The 19772-nt window shown below is 52.0% G+C and overlaps 1 protein-coding gene across 2 annotated transcripts in view; it reads left to right on the forward strand.

Moving 5' to 3' along the window:
• The first annotated feature begins 308 nt into the window (after nucleotides 1-308).
• Nucleotides 309-19772, forward strand: part of DOCK11 (dedicator of cytokinesis 11) — a 76921-nt gene continuing 57457 nt past the window's right edge. For both annotated transcript variants that reach the window (XM_058032519.1, XM_058032518.1), the window contains exons 1-5: nucleotides 309-491; nucleotides 16566-16682; nucleotides 16904-16993; nucleotides 17667-17749; nucleotides 18800-18869. In XM_058032519.1, coding sequence (XP_057888502.1) covers nucleotides 390-491; nucleotides 16566-16682; nucleotides 16904-16993; nucleotides 17667-17749; nucleotides 18800-18869 — 462 coding nt within the window. In that variant the 5' untranslated portion in view covers nucleotides 309-389. The remainder of the gene's footprint in view (nucleotides 492-16565; nucleotides 16683-16903; nucleotides 16994-17666; nucleotides 17750-18799; nucleotides 18870-19772) is intronic.

Genomic DNA, 19772 nt, shown 5'->3' on the forward strand with positions numbered 1-19772 from the left:
CATTCTACCAAGCTGCCCGGTGCTCCATCCCGCGAGTGCCGTTGTCCTGAAGCTCCAGCCCGGTGCTCTCGGCTGAGCCCCGGCACGCCGAGCCCTCGCTGGCCGGGTCGCTGCTGCATCCTCGCTGTGCCGGAGGGGCTCCGGGGCTGTCCCTGTGCCGGGGGCGCTCCGGGGCTGTCCCAGTGCCGGAGCGGGCCGCGGGCCACCTGCGCTGGGGACAAAGCGGGCCCGGGCGGGGCGGGACAAAGCGGGGACCCTCCCGGGCCCGCCCCGCGGCTCCGCCCGCCCCGGCCCGGCCGCGCCCGCCCGGCGGCAGCGAGGGAGCGCGGAGAGAGCGCGAAGGGAGCCCGGAGCTCGGTTCGGCTCGGCGCGGATCGGATCATGTCGCCATGTCGGAAGTGAGGAAGTTCACGAAGCGGCTCAGCAAGCCGGGCACGGCGGCCGAGCTGCGGCAGAGCGTGTCGGAGGCGGTGCGCAGCTCCTTCGTGCTGGTGAGCGCGGGCAGCGCCCGGCAGGGGCCGCGCCCCGGCCCCGCTCGGCGCTGGGCGGCAGCGGGAGGAGCCCGGCAGCGCTGGGAGCGGGCAGAGCCGGGCAGGGGAGGCGGGGAGGGGAAGAGGAAGAGGGCCTGGAGCAAGGGCAGAGCCGGGTCGGGGCTTGGCAGAGCGGGGGATGCGCAGGGCGCGGCGGGGCAGGCTTTGGGATGAGGAGGGCGCGGCTGGGCAAGGCGGGGGATGCGGATCTGTCTGTGGGGTCCCCTCCGTGTGTGCCGTGCCCTGCCGTGCCGTGCCGTGCCATCCCACCTGCTCCGCTCCGGGCCGGGAGCATCGCAGGGCAGCGCCGCTCGGTCCTGGCGTGGGGCGGCGGCGGCAGGAACTAACGGGAACCGGAGTGCGGCGCACCGAGCGAACAGGTGGCGGAGTAACGGGGTGCGGACAGTGTGAACCCGGCACACGGACAGGGCAGCGCTGAAGGGCACGGCCGGGCAAGGCGGGAGGCACAGGCGCTGTGAGCCGGGAGCCCGACAGATCCCGATAGAGCCCGACAGATGCCGGGAATCGCGCTCAGGGCTCTGGGCTGAAAGTCACACGCGTGGCCAGAGGCGTTTGTTTGATCCCGGCATGTGGGATGCTGCAGCAGGTTGTCTTTGTTGTGCTCACAGCTGTGCAAACGGCAGCGCTGCGCCTTGGGAGGATGCTGGGGTCAGCTCCCAGCTTCCCAGGCTTTGTTGGATGTGTTTCACTGGTGCTCATTGAATTACTCTAGCGTGTGATCAACTTTGACCTTGACTTTGATGGAAGAAAGGTTAGGCAATGGGATATGCAGAAAGTGCAGTACAAGTTCAGGAAATAATTCCTATTCGTTCTCTACTATTAGATTGAAAGGCATGTGCTGTTAAATAAATTGAGAGGTTTGCACATTTAAAAAAACTGAGTTTTCTTGTAAATTTACAGATTTCTAAGCCTGAAAAAAAAAAAGCCATGGTAATAACCTAGTCTGATTTCCTCCTGCTAGTTTTTGCTGATGATGTACAGTTGTTTGGGGATTCTTATGAGCTTCCATGTGATTTGCTTTCTCTCTTTCAGCAACACACAGGGACAAAGGCTTTGTACAAGCTAATGGAACTTCTCATTAAAAATAAAATTACATATACAGGACCAGAAGAGCTTTGGTATCCTACATGCAAATGGTTGTGTGGCGCCCGTGTCAGGTTCTTTTTCTCAGAAGGGGAAGGGATGGGTGGGACTGCAGATGAAGATAAATAAAACCTTGACAGGAACCCAGAGGAGCGTCAGAGTCTGTCAGGCAGCCACTCTTTTTGTGAGCCCCTCTAGGGTTTCATTGCCCACGGTGTCCCTGCCAATTCTCTCTCTCTCTGGCAGGCAGATCCCCAGAGCTGCTGTGCTGCCTCGTGTGTTTGCAGCCAGGCACCAGAGCAGGGTGAGGGCAGGTGCTCCTGATCCAGGTCCTGGCAGAGGCTCCTGCTTTTGACAGTTCAGCAGCAGTGGATAAATCCCAGCACTTCTGCATCACTGGGAAGGGCCACAAGGCACTGCAGTGATCAGGGAGGGAGGAAGGAGGTGGCACAAGCCCATAGGATGTCTCACATGGCATTTTGACCTTCCTTAGTGATTAAGGATGAGGTTTGCTCCAGCAGAAAGCTGGCTCCTCTCTATCTTCTGGTTTGTCATCTTTGTGGGGAAGGGATGTCTGTGGTTGTTGGGAGGGTACAGAGAGGATCCTGAGAAATGCTGGTGGGGAGTGGTGGAGTGAGGGCGGGACTGAGAAGTCTCAGTTTCTGATCCTGTTCCCGAGGTGGGTCTCAGTTTTGGTGCTGATGGTGCTGGGCAGCTGCAGAGCTGTGTGAGCACCTCCCCATCCCATCTGCCCTCTGCTTGCCACAGCCAGTGTGGGGCAGGTGGAAGGGGCCAGCATCAGGACTGGGATCCCTCACCCTGGGGCAGAGCTGAGCTCAGGGAAGCCGAGGGTGGCCAGGGGGTACAGGGAGAGTAGGAGTTGGTGTTTGATAACAGGGTGGAGCAGGCTGGCAGCAAGTGATGCTCTGTGTCCCTGGATGTCAGGAACTGGGACTTTCTGAAGCAGACTGGAGTTGCACTGGAGCCTTTGCCTGACAGGATCCCATCCTCTTCCTGCATACTGAACAGAGCAAGTGAAATTGAGTTAATAAAAACTATGTGAATAGTTTAATATTCCCTTGGTCATCTTGTCAAGTGCCTTGGCTGTCTGCCTGCCTTGGGGCAATCACAGCTGAAAGCACAGGAATGGTAGCATGAAGGGGATGAAGGGTGGTGGGCAGAGCTAATGCTGCAGAGCCCACACCTCCATCCCCAGCAGGAGTGGGCACCGTGGGGCTCTCTCAGTGTGTTGGGTGAGCTCAGCACTCTGGGCATTCAGGGCACGCCTCGAGACAAGGAACTGTCTGGAGTAAGAAGCTGTTTGTAGTCAGTGAATGAAATGCTCATAAAAGAAAACATCTCTGAGGAAAGCTTTTAATGCCATGGAAGTGGTCAGCTTGTCCAGAGCCACAATTTGGGTGTTTAAGGAGGTGTCTCTCTGGCCAGAAGTGTCCAGCCCGAGGATGTCTGGTACAGTGTGGTTACAAAGCTGCTGTCTTGCAGGAGCAGTGAGGCCCATGCCATCTTATTTCTGTTCCTGGTTTTTGATTTATGCCTGTCTAGTGCAAGGACAATATTTAGGTTGTTGATTTTGGCAGGGCTTTGCTCCTTTGTGCCTGTGGAAGGGAAGCATTGGATATGGTGGCAGTGAGGGGAGCCTGTCCCTTTCCAAGGTGTCCTGGAGTCCCTGTGTCCACACTGTGCCCTTTGGACCAGCTGCTAGGATGCAGTCACAGCTGCTCCTGTCAGGGTAGGCAGAGTGGAAGTCAGCACAGGCTGTGGAGGGGAGCTCAGGGACGCTTTGGTCCCTTGTGAAGCACAGGGAAGGATGAAGTGCCTTCACTGGGGCTCCTGTTCCCTCTCACTGTGCTGCTGTTCCCAGCACCCTGGCCATCACTCTGGCCCCGCATCTCATTCACAGACAGGCTGTGCAGGGGAGGTCTGGGGATGCACAGTTCAGCAGGAATCCCTTGAAAGCAGGCACAGCCCTGCTGGGAGTGCTCTGTGGGAACCCTGCTTCTCTCTGTGCTCTTCTCTGCAAGAGGCTGCAGGGCAGATTGTATCAATTTCAGCTTTGAATGCTCCCTGATGTGTGCTACTGATTACAACTAGGGATGCAGTTTGGGCTGGCTAATTGACAAATAATGTCACTGTTTAAATAAACAGACAAATTCAGTGGAAATGTTTGTTGGCAGGTGGGATAAAAGGCTTGAAAGGTAAAGGCAAATTTTAAGATTAAGTTAAAGAAAGGAGCAGTCAAAGCCCAAGTGTGATGACTTAAACCATTCTTAACTGAAAGATGACCTGTTGGGGCACCAACAGTAAAATGCTGTGTTAGAAGGGAAGCTTCAGAGCCAAAGTGCTGATGGTACCTGGGAGAGGCATCTGGGCTGGAGCTGAAAGAGCAGCCAGGGACCTTTGGCAGTGCATGGAGATGGGTGATTTTGGCTCAGACCTTCTCTCCTCCCATCCTCTGAGGTTGCTGAGTAATAGTGGGAAAGTCGAGCAGCAGGAGGAGAACCCAGCTGGGGGCCCTGCTGATGGGGAGCTGGGCAGGTCAGACTCTGGCCAGCAGCATGCACTGAGTGCTCAGGCGGGCAGGCCTTGCTCTGATGGCAGTGCCTGTGCCCCCTCCTGCACCCGGAGGCTGTGGGGCATTGCAGAGCTGAGCAGTTTGAGCTCACGTGTGTGAGTGAGATCCTGGCTCTTGTGACAGCAGCAAGGGCTCTTCCTTCTGCCTGAGGACCAAATCAGCTGCGCTTGTTTGGGTGGATGTGAGGCCAAAGCTGAGACCCCTGTGCCTGCCCTGGCTCTCTGGGTTTGCTCAGCAGCTCTGGGGCCCTGCAGGGACAGGGGGCTGTGTCTCAGCCCTGTGCAGGTTTTCCAGAAGTGTCGTTCTCTGTGTCGTGACAGGGAAATTAAAAGTGTGGGAGGCACAAGATCAGAGCAGCAAGCACTTGACAAAACACAGCTGATGCATTTTCCCACACTGCTGCCAAGCCCAGTCATCTGGTGGCAATTCTAAGTCTAGCACAATTGCTCTGATTTTCTTTAGATCATTTCTATACAGTTTGACTGAAGATGCATTTACTGCTTTGCCATGAGGATTTTGGAAAGGGTGCAGAGCCAGACTATATCTGAGAAGGAGCAGCTGCAAAAGATCAGCCCAGGCTGGGTCAGCCAGGCCAGGGGAGCATCTCTGGGTACCCCCAGGGCACAGCTTGGTGCCACTCACAGGTCTGGGCCAGAAATGGCAGTGGGAGAGCCCCTGCTTACAAACAACTGTGTGCATCCTTGGCACCCAGAGGTATTCAGGGCAAGTGTCTGCTCTCTGTGGTGTGCTCCCTGTGAGAGGGTGGGCAGCGTGCCAGGAGGAGATGGGTTTTGTTTGATCCTGGCTGGGCTGGGCTCCTATGGGTGGCTCAGTTTCAGTCAGACACAAAAAGGAGATATAAAGCTCCTTAATGGTGATAGTAAGGAGGTTTTGACTGGAGGCAAAAAGGCATTTTGTTCTTTCTGTGGGGTTTTTTTTCAGCTTAAACTATATTATTAGTGTCTTGATTTATGCTCATGCAGAGGAAATCAGCTTTCTGCATAGAATCCTCTTTTAATAAGCTAAATTCACTTTGATCAATGTGAAGCCTGTTTATATGCAGCGTTTGTAGTGATCTTGGCACCCAAGAGAGACAGAATATATGCCTGTTCCCCTGGGGGCAGTCAGCATGCTGTGTTTGCACAATTTACATAGAAAAACAGACATATATGAGGCACGGGAGGAAACTCTGCCCCTGTCAGTGGGTGGGAGCTTTGCTGTTGGTGTAACCAGGGCAGGGTTTGCCTGCTGTGCCACTGCTGACTCCTGTGCAAGTGTCTGTGGAGAGAATCTTGTTCACAGGGGCTTATTCGAGAAAACACTTAAAAGCATTGTTAAAATTATTCACATGCTTTCCTGAGCCAGGGCTGCTGTGCCCTGAGGGGCTGGGTTTAGCCCAGGGCTGGCCAGGTGTGCCAGGGACGTGGCTGGGTTTGCCCCTGCCTGAGCACACACCAGTGGAGGGGTGGATGAAGGGCTTGGCTTGGTGGAGAGGAGCAAGGCTCCAAGTACACTCTGCAGCTCTGTGGGGACAGTCTCTGGCATACCTGCTGCTGACACCCATCCTTAAGAGATGGAGCAGTTCCTTGCTCTTCTGGGTGCTGAGGTCTGACTGGTACAGGATGAGCTGCAGTCCATGTGTCCAGTTCTGGAGGTTTTTGGAGGCAATGACAAGCTTTTGATGGGTGCAAAATCTTATCCTTCCCAAGGCATCATTCAAATGTTTGCATCCTCCTGCCTGTTACAGGAAAGCTCTGGGAAGACAATGAAGCACCACATGTGTTTTTCTCTTACCACATTTTGCCAGCTGGGGCTTTAGCACTCACTGGGCAAGCTGAAAGTGCTGAGGACAATGCCATGGAAATGCAGGTGTCCCTGCACTGGCAGCATCTGCCCCAGCCCACCCCTGGCAGTGCAGTGAAATGCCTGGAGCAGATGGTTGGTGGTGCTGCCTGCAGCCACTGCCAGCACTGCAGCTGGGATTTGTGCTCTCAGAATCCAGAGAGGGGATGGCTCCTGGGCTTTGCTTCAGCCTGTCCTGGTATCTGGAGGTATTTGCAGGTACCTCCCCCAGCACCAGGAGCATTTGAACCAGCACAACCTGCTGTAGTGTGTAGCGTAGCATTATTTTCTAAATGCAGCTGGGTGGCTCTTTCATCATTTCACTTAGCCCTGTGCATGCTGATTTATTATCTCTAATGGTGCAAAACTGCACAAAGCTTTTGACATTTCTGTGGCCTGAGAATGCAAGTCAGGGTCACACACAGCAGCTGAGCAGCAGCCAGGCCTGGGGTACCACGTGTGCTTCAGCATCCCTGGCTAATTGGCCTCCTCACTCCTGCTGTGCAAGGAAGAACACAGTAGTTTCTTAAACCTTTGTGGCCGTTGGCGTCATCTTAAAAATGCTGGAATATGTTTCCCTGTCACCAACTCTTCCATCTCTTTCATTCTTTAAAAAGTACAAATCAAAGCTCTCCCTTGATGGCTCCTCTTTCCTTCAACACAGCCCTGACTTATCTGTACAGCCTTTCCCTGCCTCCTGCTGCTTCTCTAATGGGGTCAGGGCTGCTTGTTCCTGACCCCTTTCTCACCCCTCTCTCTCACTGAAAAGCAGTTTCTTCTCTCCCCTATTAATATCTCCTGTCACAGGACTGTTCCTGGGGAGTGCTTGCATCTGGAAGGAGACTCTGCTGCTCCACAGCATTCCCCACTCCTCATCTGTCCCTGCCTCCACGCTGGGTGACATCCCCACTGCAGCCTGGCCTCTCTGTCCCCCGAGCAAGGGAGAAATGGCATCTCCCCTGTGCAGTGGTGGGAGCTGGTGGTGTCAGAGTGCTGCACACTGCTCTGGAGAGCCATCCCAGCCATGTGGGACTGTGTTTTGGCAGTGCCAGGAGCTGGGTGTGGGCTGGGCTGCGGTGTCTGTGTGTGGAGCAGGGCACGTGTCCTGCAGCTCTGGAGGGCTCACAAGGGCAGCTGGCTCCCTGTGTGCCAGGTTTTCCTTTCCCTCTCTTCCTCCCTAAACTCTCCCTTGTCCTGTTGGATGCTGTTGCAATTGTAGGGATGTTTGTATTTGGGGAAGCTTTAGGGTGATTCTTTGACAGCAGCACTTTGTCTGTGGTTGGGTTGAAGCCTTGAAGGGTCCATCCCCTGCAGAGCCCATCCACAGCCTCCCCTGTTTGCTGGGGGAACAGAGTTGAACTTTACAGCCCCTTTGCACCTGTATCCAGTGCCTGCAGCCTGAAAATGGAGCAAAATGAGGCTGAGACAACTTCCGGAGCTGCTGAAACCACCCCTGACACAACTGGGTGTTCTCTGTGCTGCTGAGGCACCCAAAACTGCCCTGGGACTTCCTGCCCTGCTCTTCCTCTCTGTGCTCTGTGGGCCTGCACTGTCACACACACATTTTCTGACAAATCCTTTTGCCAGGATTTTTCCTCCTGAGAGGCCTCAGAAAGGAAATGTAAACAATGATTATCTGCTGCTGTGGAATGTGGCAGGTGCATCTTTGATTGGTCTCATGTGGATTGTTTCTACTTGATGAGGTCTAGCTGTGTTGGGACTCTGGTCAGTCACAAGATTTTATCATCTTTCTTTTCTAGTCTTCTGATGGAATCCTTTCTCTTTCTTTAGTGTAGTTTTAATAGATCATTTTCTTTTAATATAATGTATATCATAAAATAATAAATCAGCCTTCTGAAACATGGAGTCAAGATTCTCATCTCTTCCCTCGTCCTGGGACCCCTGTGAGCACCACCTCACTGGACAGGTGTCCTGCCCTGCTCCTGGCTGTGTCCCTGCCCCAGAGGGGTGGGATGGGGTGGGAGTGCTCCCCTGCTCACTGGGGCAGTGTCTGTGCTCTGGCTCAGCCCTTGGCTCAGCCCTGCGTGCGAGCAGCTGCCCAAGAGAAAAACAAGAGTTTGAGACAGACAGGAAAGGGAGGGGTTCTGCTTATGTGCCATTAATTGCTTTAAGATGTTCTGGAGCTGGCTATTCTGGATTTGGATGCTAAATATAAAACTGATACTACATAAATAAATGATGGAATACAAGTGACATCTGAAAAGCACTTTGGGATGTTCCAGCTAAGAACCTAAATAAATAACATGTATTATTGTCGTTGTAATTACTATTTTCCTTTTTTAGCATGCCTGTATTACAGAATGCTTTGAGAAGTCCTATCTGGCAGAAATTCAGTTATCCCATAGAAACCAGTACCCTTTTGCCAATTTCTATCAGCTCTATTATTTCCGAAGGAGGAAACCAAAGCTGTGACGTGTTTGCACCTCTCTCATGCTCTGCAGCAGATGCTCAGCTGGATGCAGGTGCAGTTTGGCTGACACAGAGCTGCCCTGGTCCCTCCCTGTGCCCCTGGAGGAGAAGGGCTGGGTTGGAGCCAGGCTGTGCCTGTGCAGAGCCAGGCTGTGCCTGTGCAGGCAGGGACTCACAGGACCCCAGGGGCTGGCACTGCAGACCCCATGGCAGAGGGTGCTGAGCTGTCACTGTCACACAGCAGCCCTTGGGGATCCTGAGGAGGGTCAGGCACAGGGACAGGGGCACTGAAAGCAAAATGCTGCTCTTGATGTGCTGCCCTGTGCAGGAGCAGTGCTGGATCACCTCAGGTGTGGCTCTGCACTTGTTCAGGGTTTTCAGAGGTGGTGTGTGCAGGTGAGTGCAGCTGGGCTGGAGTGGCAGCACTGCCTTCACAGCCACTCACACTCGGGCTCTGAACTCTCACTGCTCCTTTGCAATGCAGCTGTTTTCTGGGGCCTGTTCGCTTAAGTGATTATGCAAGAATCTCAAGCTTTCAGAAAAAAAAAAACAAAAAACCAAAAAAAACCCCAGTGTTCCTGCCCCTCGTGGCTGCAGAACTCTGCTTCAGAATAGGATCTGCTAAAGGCTGTGAACTGTGGAGTCCATTTTTGAGTTAGTGGAAGGAAAATGAAGAGTCATGTGCTGATTATTCTGGTTTCCTGTATTTCTAAACCAACTTGTAGACACTTCAAGGCCTGAGTTCATTTTATTTGACAGGCCTAATAATGACAGCTAAATGTTTGCATATCTACCGTGACATGAATTTTTTGACTGTTTCTTCAAGCCTTCTCCAGGCTGGTGTCTCACACCAATACTGTGTCACTCTCAGGGACAGCAGTGTGACTGCAGGCACTTGTTTTTTCACTGGGATGTGGGCATTGCATTGAAAAAGGAGACTTCCACCTTACAAAATACTCAGAACCCGGGTTCTGGTGCCCCCAGGGCCGTGGATGCAGGAGGGGAGGGCTGTGGTGGGTGAAATGCTTTTGCACAGAACTTGGGCGGGGTGGAGGGAAGCACAGGGGAGGGGGCTGGCTTCTGATTCGAGCTTTGGGATGGAAAGAGTGAGTCATTTCCACTGCTGATGTTTTCCTGCAGGGTGCCAGGGCTGTGCACTCATCCTGCCCTTCCCCACGAAGGCTTTTCATTTCTCTGGGAGCTCCTGGGAGGTGCAGCCATCTCCGTGCAGTGCAGGGAGGATGTGGGGCACAGCAGCCTGGTGCTGGCTCTGCGCTCAGAGCTGGGCAGGGCACGCACTGGCACAGAGTGGGGTGGAGAGGGGATGTGTGCACTCTGGGCCAGACCCCTGTCTCATGAGAGCCCTGGCAATGATGTGCTGCTGTTCTGGAGGCTGCTGTGCTGCTGCCCGTGGAGGGCTGTGCAGAGCCTTGCTCTGAGCTCTGTGTGTGTTGGTGTGTGTTTATGTGTTTGTGTGTGTTTGTGTTTGATCTGATCACTCCCTGGCAGGCCCCTTCTCCTCACCAATTCCTTCTTCCCTTCCCAGTTGCCCTGGGGCTCCTCTCCTGCCTGCCGTGCCCACCTTCTCTGCCAGCCCCTCCTGGCCTCCCTGGCCCCATCTCCTGCCTCTCACAGCTACACAGCCCAGCTTGGCACCATTCTTGCTTCCCATGATGTGGCCCCTGCACAGATGGGTAAAGCCTCCATCCTCCATTCTGCCCTCTCCTGCACCACCTTGGGCCAGCTCCTGAGCCCTTTCCCTCTCCATTCTTCCCCTGCTTCTCCTCTTTCTGGTGAGGTTTTCCTCCCTTGCCTTTTCACAGGATGCTCTGTGTGTTTGCATGCCCACCTTACAGCCCACCCCTCTCACCTGTCCCAGGTGCAGCCCTGGTGTCTCAATGTTTTGGTGTCTTCAGCAGAGCCAGAATTCCTGTCTGGATATTTTTCTTGTGTTTTTAAATTTCCTTCTTTCTGGCCAGTGTAAAAATAGTTTTGGCCTGCTCATACCCAGCTTTATGGACTGCTTTTCATCCTTGAAGTTTTACCGTTGTGCATCTGCTGCATCCAGCTGAGTGCTGGCTTTGCAGGAGGCTCGTGGACACCAGCTCCCCATCACCTGCTGGGAGCTGCCTCATTGCCTCCCTGCTGCTTTGTTCCCAAAATGTGGCTTTGCTGAGAAGCCCAAACCTCCTGGCAGCCCTGTGTTGTGGCTGCTGCCATGTGTGCTGACTCACACTGTCTCCCTGCTTGCCCTTCCTCCCTGAGCTCTGCTCCCACCTCTTCCCTTCCCTTCTCCTGGAGTTTGGAATGCGGAGTCCTTGGGGCTCAGGCTTTATTCTGGCTTTGCAGAGGTTTATGGCACTTCCATGAACATTGAGTGGCCAAGCCCAGAGTTTCTGGGTTTTGATGATTCTTTCTCATGCCCAGCAGTCTGCAGTGATGACTTCTCTGAAGTGAATCTGAGCTTTTGTAAATTGAGCTCTGTAGCCTTTCTGCAAGCTGGAGTGAGAGTGTGTAATGGGATCAGATGGCAGTGCAGGAGCTGGGGGTGGGAAAAGTCACAAATGTGATACTAAAAGGAAAAAGCTCTTAAGGCCACACAATGTGAGTTTTCCCTGACCTGATCTTTGAATCCCTGGCTGTGGAAAAGCTTTTCTGTGGATAGAAATTGCTCATTTCCACATGCCCATATGGTTTGCCAAGTGAGTTTGCTCAGTTTCCAGGCATCATTTGAATTCTCTCATGTACAGTCAGGTTTCTTGAGCAAAATAAAAAAATGGGGGCTTCTCTCTGCTGTTTTTGATTGTGCACTGCAGTGGGGAGTGGTGTCTCTGCCCTGGAGTGTTGCCAGTCTCAGAAGTGATGTGATTTTAGCTGGGACAGGTGTGTCCCAAGGGCAGTTGTACACCTCCATTTCACCCTATTTTAGCTTTTCCTCTCATTTTCTGTGCATTTCACTTACTTGGCCCTTTGGTATTTAGTTTAAAATTTGGGCTTTTGCTTGGCTTTCATGTAAGTGCATTGCAGGGTTGCAACAGGTGAGGAAGCAAGCAGATAGGTGTAAAATGGGGGCTGAGTTTTGGGGAGCAGTTTTACAATCTGAGATAATGCAACTACACACATCCACATGACCTGCCCTCTTCCTCCTCCTCTCTTCAGCTGCTCTGAGCAGCAGCACTTTAACAACTCATCCATTTGTGTCTCTGGCTGCTCTGGGGTGTGCAGCACACGCTGGGCAGGGCTGCGCTGCTGAGGGTGTGGGGACAGGCCCGAGCTGGGGCTGCTGAACGGGCTGGGGGTGCTGAACGAGCTGGGGCTGCTGAATGAGCAGGGTCTGCAGGGGGAGGAACAGAGGAAAGGATGCAGAGCCGAGGGGGGGGGGGGGGGAAGTGTGTGAGTGAGTGTCCATGAGTGTGAGTAGTGTGCAAAAGTTAGTGTGAGTAGCGTGCAAGAGTGAGTGTGAGTAGTGTGCGAGGGCATGCATGAGTGTGCATAGGTGTGCAAGAGTGGGAGCAAGTGTGAGTAGTGTGCAAGAGTGTGAGTATTGTGCAAGAGTGAGTATTGTGCAAGGGTATGAGTGGGTGTGCGCAGCTGTGCGTGTGAGCGAGTGTTTGTGTGTTTGCTCTCTCTGGTGGTTTCTGCCCTGGGCAGGATTTGTGCTCAGCCTGGCTGGGGCAGTGTCACCAGCACAGGGACAGTGGCTCTAGCACAGGGACAGTGGCACCAGCACAGGGACAGTGGCACCAGCACAGGAGCCCTGGGCCCAGCCGGGCACTGAGCACAGGCCCCTGTTTGGGTTTCCCTCACTCTGGGCCCTCTGTGCTTGTGCCTGGCCAGGGGCAGAGCTGTGTGTTGGTGTTTGGGGTCTGTTCCTGTTGCTCAGAGGCAAAGCCGTGTGTTGGTGTTTGGGGTCTGTTCCTGTTGCTCAGAGGTAGAGCTGTGTGTTGGTGTTTGGGGTCTGTTCCTGTTGCTCAGAGGTAGACCTGTGTGTTGGTGTTTGGGGTCTGTTCCTGTTGCTCAGAGGCAGAGCCGTGTGTTGGTGTTTGGGGTCTGTTCCTGCTGTTCAGAGGCAGAGCCGTGTGTTGGTGTTTGGGGTCTGTTCCTGTTGCTCAGAGGCAGAGCTGTGTGTTGGTGTTTGGGGTCTGTTCCTGCTGTTCAGAGGCAGAGCCGTGTGTTGGTGTCCTGGGCCTGTTTCTGTTGCAGGAACCCCTCTGAGTTTCCTGTTCAGTGCCATCAGCTCGCTCCTGGTGGGCGCTCCATACTCCAATGGAGGCTCCTGCTGTGCCTGTGCTGCTGCCCCAGTGCAGCCTGGTGACCCTGCTGGATGGGCTCAGCACACACCCTGTGCACACTCTGTGCTGGCAGAGGACAGAAGGAGCAATGTGTGTTTTGGGAACAGGCTGGTGTGGGGGGCTTCAGCCTGAGGGATGAGTGGGCTTATCTGGGAGGGTGCCCTGCTCTCATGTTGTCTTTGTTTAAAGTCATGCTTGTTTTTCCCTGAGGTATTTCACTTGTTTTTATCCAGCACAGTGAGCTGCAGTGCTTTGGGCTGGGTGCTGCTGCTGGCTGTGCTCAGGTGCTGCATCCACAGGAGCCACAGGAGAGGGCAGCTGAGCCCAGGATGTCCCTGCTGTGTTCTCAGGAGCATCTCCATGCAGTGTCTGCTCCCCTGGATGAGGAGCTGCTGTGCGTGCCACAGAGCAGGGTGCCTTTGGCAGCACTGCACGTTTTTTCCTGCAGAAATGGATTGATTTTGTTGCTGGACTGGCAACATTTCTTCGTGCTTGGGTATTGGCTTCCCCTGTGGAGGAGTTTGTGGTTTCTAAGACTCTAATTACTTTAGTGTAATAGTTTTTCCTCTGCTTTTGTAATGACTTTGGTGGGTGCCATCTGCTGTTGTGACACTGCTGGCCAGCATGAGCCTGGGGTACACTTCAACCTTCAGGGAAACTAAGACTTTGAAATCCCATTTTCAGCTTTATCTGCAGCCTTTCTGGACTGATGGGACTGTGTGGACTCAAAGGGTCAAAAGGGCAGCAGATATTTGGGATGGCTCCCTCCTTACCCCAGGGTCTGTTTGCAGGACCCAGCCTGCCTGGCCCTGCTGGGAGCCTGCACAGTTGAGGGTGGAGGGAGGGGTTTGTTTCCTCGATGGCAGGCAGGAGCCACATCCTTCCTTCAGCAGCTCTTGCTGACAAACAGCTTGACCTACATCCTCTGGCTTTGCCTCAGACACAACAGACAGGGGGTGGTGTGCTGGGTGCGAGCATGGTCAGTGCTGGGCTGCAGGGGATGGACACAGGGCTGCTGTGTGCTGAGACAGGGAACTGGCACAGCCTGGGGCAGGGGAGCCCTAGGACTGGATTTCTGACAGCCCCAGAGGAGAAGTGTCTCTCTGGGTGCTGCAGAACCCTTCTGGGTGCCAGTGCACATCCCTCCATCCCTTCATGTCACAGGGCCTGGCACTGCTTTGTCAGATATAGATCACAGCCTGCACCACATGTTTTTTCCAATATCATTACATCCACCAGACTAGAAGGGCTTTATAATCCATAACCCTTTATGGATTTTTTTTTTTTGTATTTGTTGTAGGCAGTGCTCTATGAGTTTCCAAACATTTTGTGTGAGGATCAGGGATGCTTTGCTGACCTTACCCTGCAGCTGCCATTGAATCCCACCAGGATGACTGCCAGGACTTTGTCTTGCTGGTCATCAGAGGTATCAGATCTAGAAAAGAAATGTCATCAAAGCCCCAACTTTTTAAAAGGAACAGCTTTAGAAACACAGCCCTAGTTTCAGGACCATGTTGCAAAACAATAAAAGGACTGAAAATAATACAGTGTGATTGGAAGGTCTGCATTGCCAAAGAGATGTGGAAGACTCACAGAGGGACTCTAATTTACTGTCACAGCTGCTGCAGGGTGAGATGAGGGGGGCTGGTGTGAGTTCTCGGGGTCATGGCACTGCTTTAACCCACCAGGGCTGCTGAGCTTTGCCAGGATTGCTGCAGTGAATCAGGGGCTGGCAGAGCTGGGTGCCTGCTCTATGGGGCCTGCCTGCTGTCGTGGGCCTGCAAATGGGTATCCTGTTAATTCACATTAATTTGCAAAGCTCAGCCGACTTTGAGAAGTGCACAGTGCTGTTCTGAAATAAGACTGGTGTTTCAGGTGATTAACCAAATTCAATTAAGCAATTAATGAGCATGAGACTGACTTGAGAGTAAATGAGCTCCTTTTCTCTGTCTACCTGTTGGGTATTTCAAATTCCTGTTTTTCAGATGGACTCTTTCTTTTCTTTATAAATCCCTTACAGCTCAGGTCTTGGATGTAGAATCAAGAAGTTCTGTGTGCAGTGGGACTGGCAGCGTTTGTCACCCCATTCCCAAATCCCTTGTGGCTGAGGGAGCTCCCTGGATGCCCTGGCACCCAGCCTGGGCTCTCTGCTGCCTGACCTTTATCTTTCTCACTGGTAATCTGAGGAGTGTGAGGGTCCTTTCAGGACTGTGCAAGCAGTAAAGCAACGTTTTCAGAGAGTGACTAAGAAGGGAACTTTTTTCACATAACTGAGCTAATTCATGCTGGATTTCTGCAGCATGGAAAGGAAACATTTAAATGCAAAACTGTCTGAGGCAGGAGTTGTTTCATTAGTGCATCCCAGGAGCCAAAGGCACAGAACAGGCACAGGACCTTTGGCTAGGATTGGTTATGGAAGAGCAATGTTGACTTCCTTGCTTATCTCACGTCACAGAAAATATTGGGTTGTGTGGACTCCCAAACAAGCTGGTGTGGCTGTTTATCCAGTGGTGTTATACAATGCTGAGCTTTCAGTCCTCATTTGAGACTCTTTTTTAAGCTGCTGGTTGTGCTGTGTTCAGCAAGAGACCTTGTACTGGTCTCCTCTTTACTCCAGTCATGGTGAGCAGTTCATCCCAGAAAAAACATTTGACTGGAGGGTAATGTTTGCTGCCCATGGGGAAGCATCTGATGTTTCTCTTCTGAGAGGGGAGGGCCCAAGCTCTCCATGTTGTCCTTCAAGGATGTAATGTCCAGAGGCACATGGCACCACGTGCTGCTGCAGGGCCTTCATGAACACTGTCTGTGGCAGGGCCAAGCTTCAGCATTTTGGTTGAGGTTCAAAACAAGACAAAGGTGATGGGTCAGAATTTGGTTCCTGTTTTATTGTGACCACTCCTATACAGAGTCATTGGTTGGCTTTTGGTGTGTGAAGTTTGATTTTCACAATGCAGTGCTGAGAGCCTGACTCTTGCTGATGAAACCTGAAGTCAGGCTGGGCAGCTGAGATGGCATTTGCCTGCTTCAGAAGTTGTTTTTCTCATTTTACTAAGTTCTGTGTTCTGGACTTGTTACACAGACAAAATTGGTACAATAAGGAATGTAATGAAACTCTCCTAATAGTTTTTGCTCGTGACTCCAGGGATTTTTGGAGAAGTTCCTCTTGCTTCCCTGAAATGTGAGTGAGAATAAAACTGGGCTCTGGCCTTTGGCTGTGTCTGGGCTGTGATTTATGGAGAGGGCTTTCCTGTCTTTCCAGGGGGATGCTGTTCTTCCTTGCAGGGGCTGAGATTCCTGCTTTGGCAGTGGTAGCTGCAGCCTTGCTCTGCTCATTCCTAGGAGAGCACAGCTCTCATTGCTCCTCAAGCAAAGCCAGCCCTGAGCTGAGCAGAGCCAGTGCAGGAGCCTTCCTGTGCTTCTGCCAAGCTGCACATATGAGCTGCTCAGACATAAAGATGCTGGATCTTGCAGCTGTTAAAGAGAGCTATGGCCTGTCCAGGAGGCTTTCTTGCTCCATTAGGAAATTAGAGACTGTGCTGAGACAGAGCAGCACAGTGCTTTGTTATTCCCATAGATTATTGCTTCAAACTTAACCCTTCATTTCCCTCTCTGCAAAACATGCTCATCAGTGCTGACCTGCAGCACAGGAGCATCAGAGTGCTGAGTAATGGGCAGTCCAGTGGTCACACAGTTTGAAATTAAGACAAGATGTTAGTTACTGGTTATTTTAGATGCTACACGTGTAATATTTTTCATAATCTGATTTTCCTGCAGGAAAAAACGAAAGTGGTGGAACCCCTGGACTATGAGAACGTGATCCTGCAGCGCAGAGTTCAGATCTACAGCGATCCCCTCCGGGACCTCCTGATATTTCCAATTGAGGATGTGTCTGTGAGTTTGCTCTGGCTCTCTCCCATGTTTGAGGCTCGCTCCTCTCCCATCTTGCTTACCTTGGAAAATTTCCACCATTAACCACATGTTAATTCTGGCTGCATTACTGACACATAAAACCAAAATGACCCACTGGTGGCTTAGGCCCACCACATTTATTTAAAGGAGTGTCAAGCCCTGAAGATGCAGTTTGTGCTGAAAAAGTTCTCCTTTTCCTGCAGATCTCAGTCATCGGCCGACAGAGAAGGACTGTCCAGTCAACAGTGCCAGAAGATGCTCTAAAGAAAGCTCAGAGTCTCTTTGTCAAAGAGGTAGGGACAAAGCCCATGTGACACCTGCCTTCAGCCCTTGATGGCCCTTGGACAGGATGCTCAGCTGTAGCTCCTGGTCTGCAGCATTGCAGCTCCCTTGGCTTCTCCTTTGTGGGCATCCCTGCCTGACCTGCTCAGGAGAGTTCTCACAGGTATCTCACGTGTAGTGTCCTTGCAGTGGGTTTTGGACACAGCCAAGGTGTGTGGCTTTGCATCACCTGCCTGACAAGGGGATCCACAACCTTCCTGGAGCATCTGGAGTGCTGTGGGTTTGTTGTGAAGTGCTGCTCTCCAGGACCATTCCCTTCAAGTGCAGCAGAACAAAAAGCAGTGGCTGTGTTGAGTTAGATGCGCTGTGTTTCTGAGGACACAAAACTTTTGCCTTCTGGAAAACTGTCTCCTCCCATATCCCTACTCCTTTTTTAGAGCCTTGGAGTGATGTAAATCCAAAATCTGTAGCTGTGTGGCAGGCCGGATGCTGTGTGATTTTTGTCTCTGTGCTGAAAAGGTTCCTTATGGAATTCTGCATTGCTACATGAAGCAAGTGGAGCAGCCTTGCCCACGCCCTTCCCGCTCGTGCTTACCTCACCCTGCAGTGTGTAACCTCTCAGATGGTGCTGGGCTTTGTTGTGCTTGCTGTAGCTTTCTGAGAGCTGCATTGTTTTCCTTTCAGTGCATTAAAACCTACAGCTCTGACTGGTTCGTGGTGAACTACAAATACGAGGAATACTCAGGAGACTTTCGGATGTTGCCATGGTAAGTGTCGTGCTCCCTTGGAATGCTGATGTGTGATCACAGCCTGAGCAGAAGCAGTCTGCCCTTTCCCTGGTGCCTGTCCCACAAGCAAGGTTAGAGCCAGAGGTTTGTGTTGTCCTGCCATTGTCCCCCAGCTGTGCCAGGGAGGTGCCCACAATGTTGTGTGGGTCAGTGCTTCACATCCCACCCTCCAGTGTGTGCCCACACCCTCTGTTTGGGATGAGGACAGACTGCAGCCCAGAGTCATGGCAGGGTAAATAGTGATGGCAGTGCCTGCCCAGGAGCCTCATTGCCCCACTGGGCTGATGTTCCCTGTATGCCTCACACAGGCCAGGCAGATTCTCTTGTGCCCCAGCACAGGGAGGGTGATGTGATGTTGCTGCTGGTGCTGCCAGTGCTGGAGAGTTGTGCTTGGAAACGCTGGGCTGTGCCGGTGCTGTGCCAGTGCTCCAGCTCCAGAGCTAATTGGGTTTTTCAGGCAGGCACATCCATCTCAGATTTCTCTGGATTGTTATTTCCTGTGTGGTGGCGCCTGCTCTGCTCACTGCCCACACTCTGGGCATGTCTGGACCCCTGTCCAGGCTGCTCATGTGCTGGAAGCTTGTTAAATGCTTTTCTTCTTAATTGGATGTAGTGGGTGTGTTCTGAGGGTCTCGAGGGGATGTGAAGCAGCAGTGGAGTCATAATGCTGATCAAATAATGTTAAAATTTTTGAATAATCTTGTAGTCTGATCTTGCTTCTTTTTTTGTAAAGATGGAAGATAAACCAGAGTGCTCTCTCTTTGTTCCATAAAAGCAAGTCAGCAAAAACTCTGCAGAATCAAGAGCTAACAAGAGAAAGCTAATTACAGGCTTTTTGTGCCTAATTTCCATGAAATGCGCTCAGAACTTAGCTTTCCCCAGCTGCAGGGAGCTGAAGGTCTCTTGCAATTTATCTTCTGTGCTCTGTAGCCTGCACTTTGGCTGCTGCTTCTGGATCCAGCATCAGCTGCTGGCTCACACAACCCTCATGTTCCATTCATTAAACATGAAAATGTGTTGTGATTTCAGCAAATCCTTTAGGCCAGACAAGATTCCAAGCCATGTGTTTGAAATTGATGAAGACTTTGAAAAGGATGAGGTAAGGAGAAGGTTGGTTTTTGGGTTTTTTTTTAATGTATTCCTGTTAAAAAGAAGAAATACATTGAGAAGTTAATTTGTGTTTAATTAATTCAGTTCATAGGAACAGTTTTCTGGTGAGTTGATTTCTACTGTGAAATTGTGATCAAAAGTGAGGCAGTGATTTATTTCAAAGTATGACATGATAATGTCTTGGAGCCAAGGGTCTCCTAAGTTATCTGCAAGATTAGTTATGTTTCTCATGTTTTTTTCCCTTGAAACAGAGCATCATAGGAAGAGGAAAAAAAGGAAGCCAAGTAGTCACTAAGGAAAACTCTTCATGTCCAGAACTAAAACTGGGCAGTCTGTTTTTCAACTACACTGTGATTCTGGGGCTCTCCTCTTGGAAAGTTTGTAGTTTACCACATAATCAGCAATTTTTCACCAGTCACTTTGACCCACCCTGCTGACAGTGTGTCTGTCAGTCCTGCTCTGCCCGTCCTGTGCCAGTGCTGGGAGGTGTTTGCACCTCTGGAAGGGGCATCTTTGTGCTCAGCTGGCATCAGGGAGCACTGGCAGCCCTGGAGCTCCTCTGTGGGGTGGGCTGGGGGCTCTGCCAGCAGGGACATCTCAGAGCTGGTGGTTATTTTGGATGGTGCAGATGCCATGTTTCCTGCCCATGAGTATCACATGTGCTACAGAAGGGACAGGCAGTGTTTTTCTGTTTCAAGTACCACGTGGAGATAAATCCATGCACATGATATTAGGAAGTTTTTGTTTACAGAGGGAAGCCTGGTTTAGCCCAGCTGTTTAAAATTCCCATGGCACCAGTATGTTGCTGCTGAGAAATTACAGAGCAAAAGGGAACTTTGCTGCAGAGCTGAAGATTTGGAGGGGTTGTTTCTTGCACATTTCTCAAATTACT

The sequence above is a fragment of the Melospiza georgiana genome, chromosome 12, assembly GCF_028018845.1.
Source record: "Melospiza georgiana isolate bMelGeo1 chromosome 12, bMelGeo1.pri, whole genome shotgun sequence".
NCBI lineage: Eukaryota > Metazoa > Chordata > Aves > Passeriformes > Passerellidae > Melospiza > Melospiza georgiana.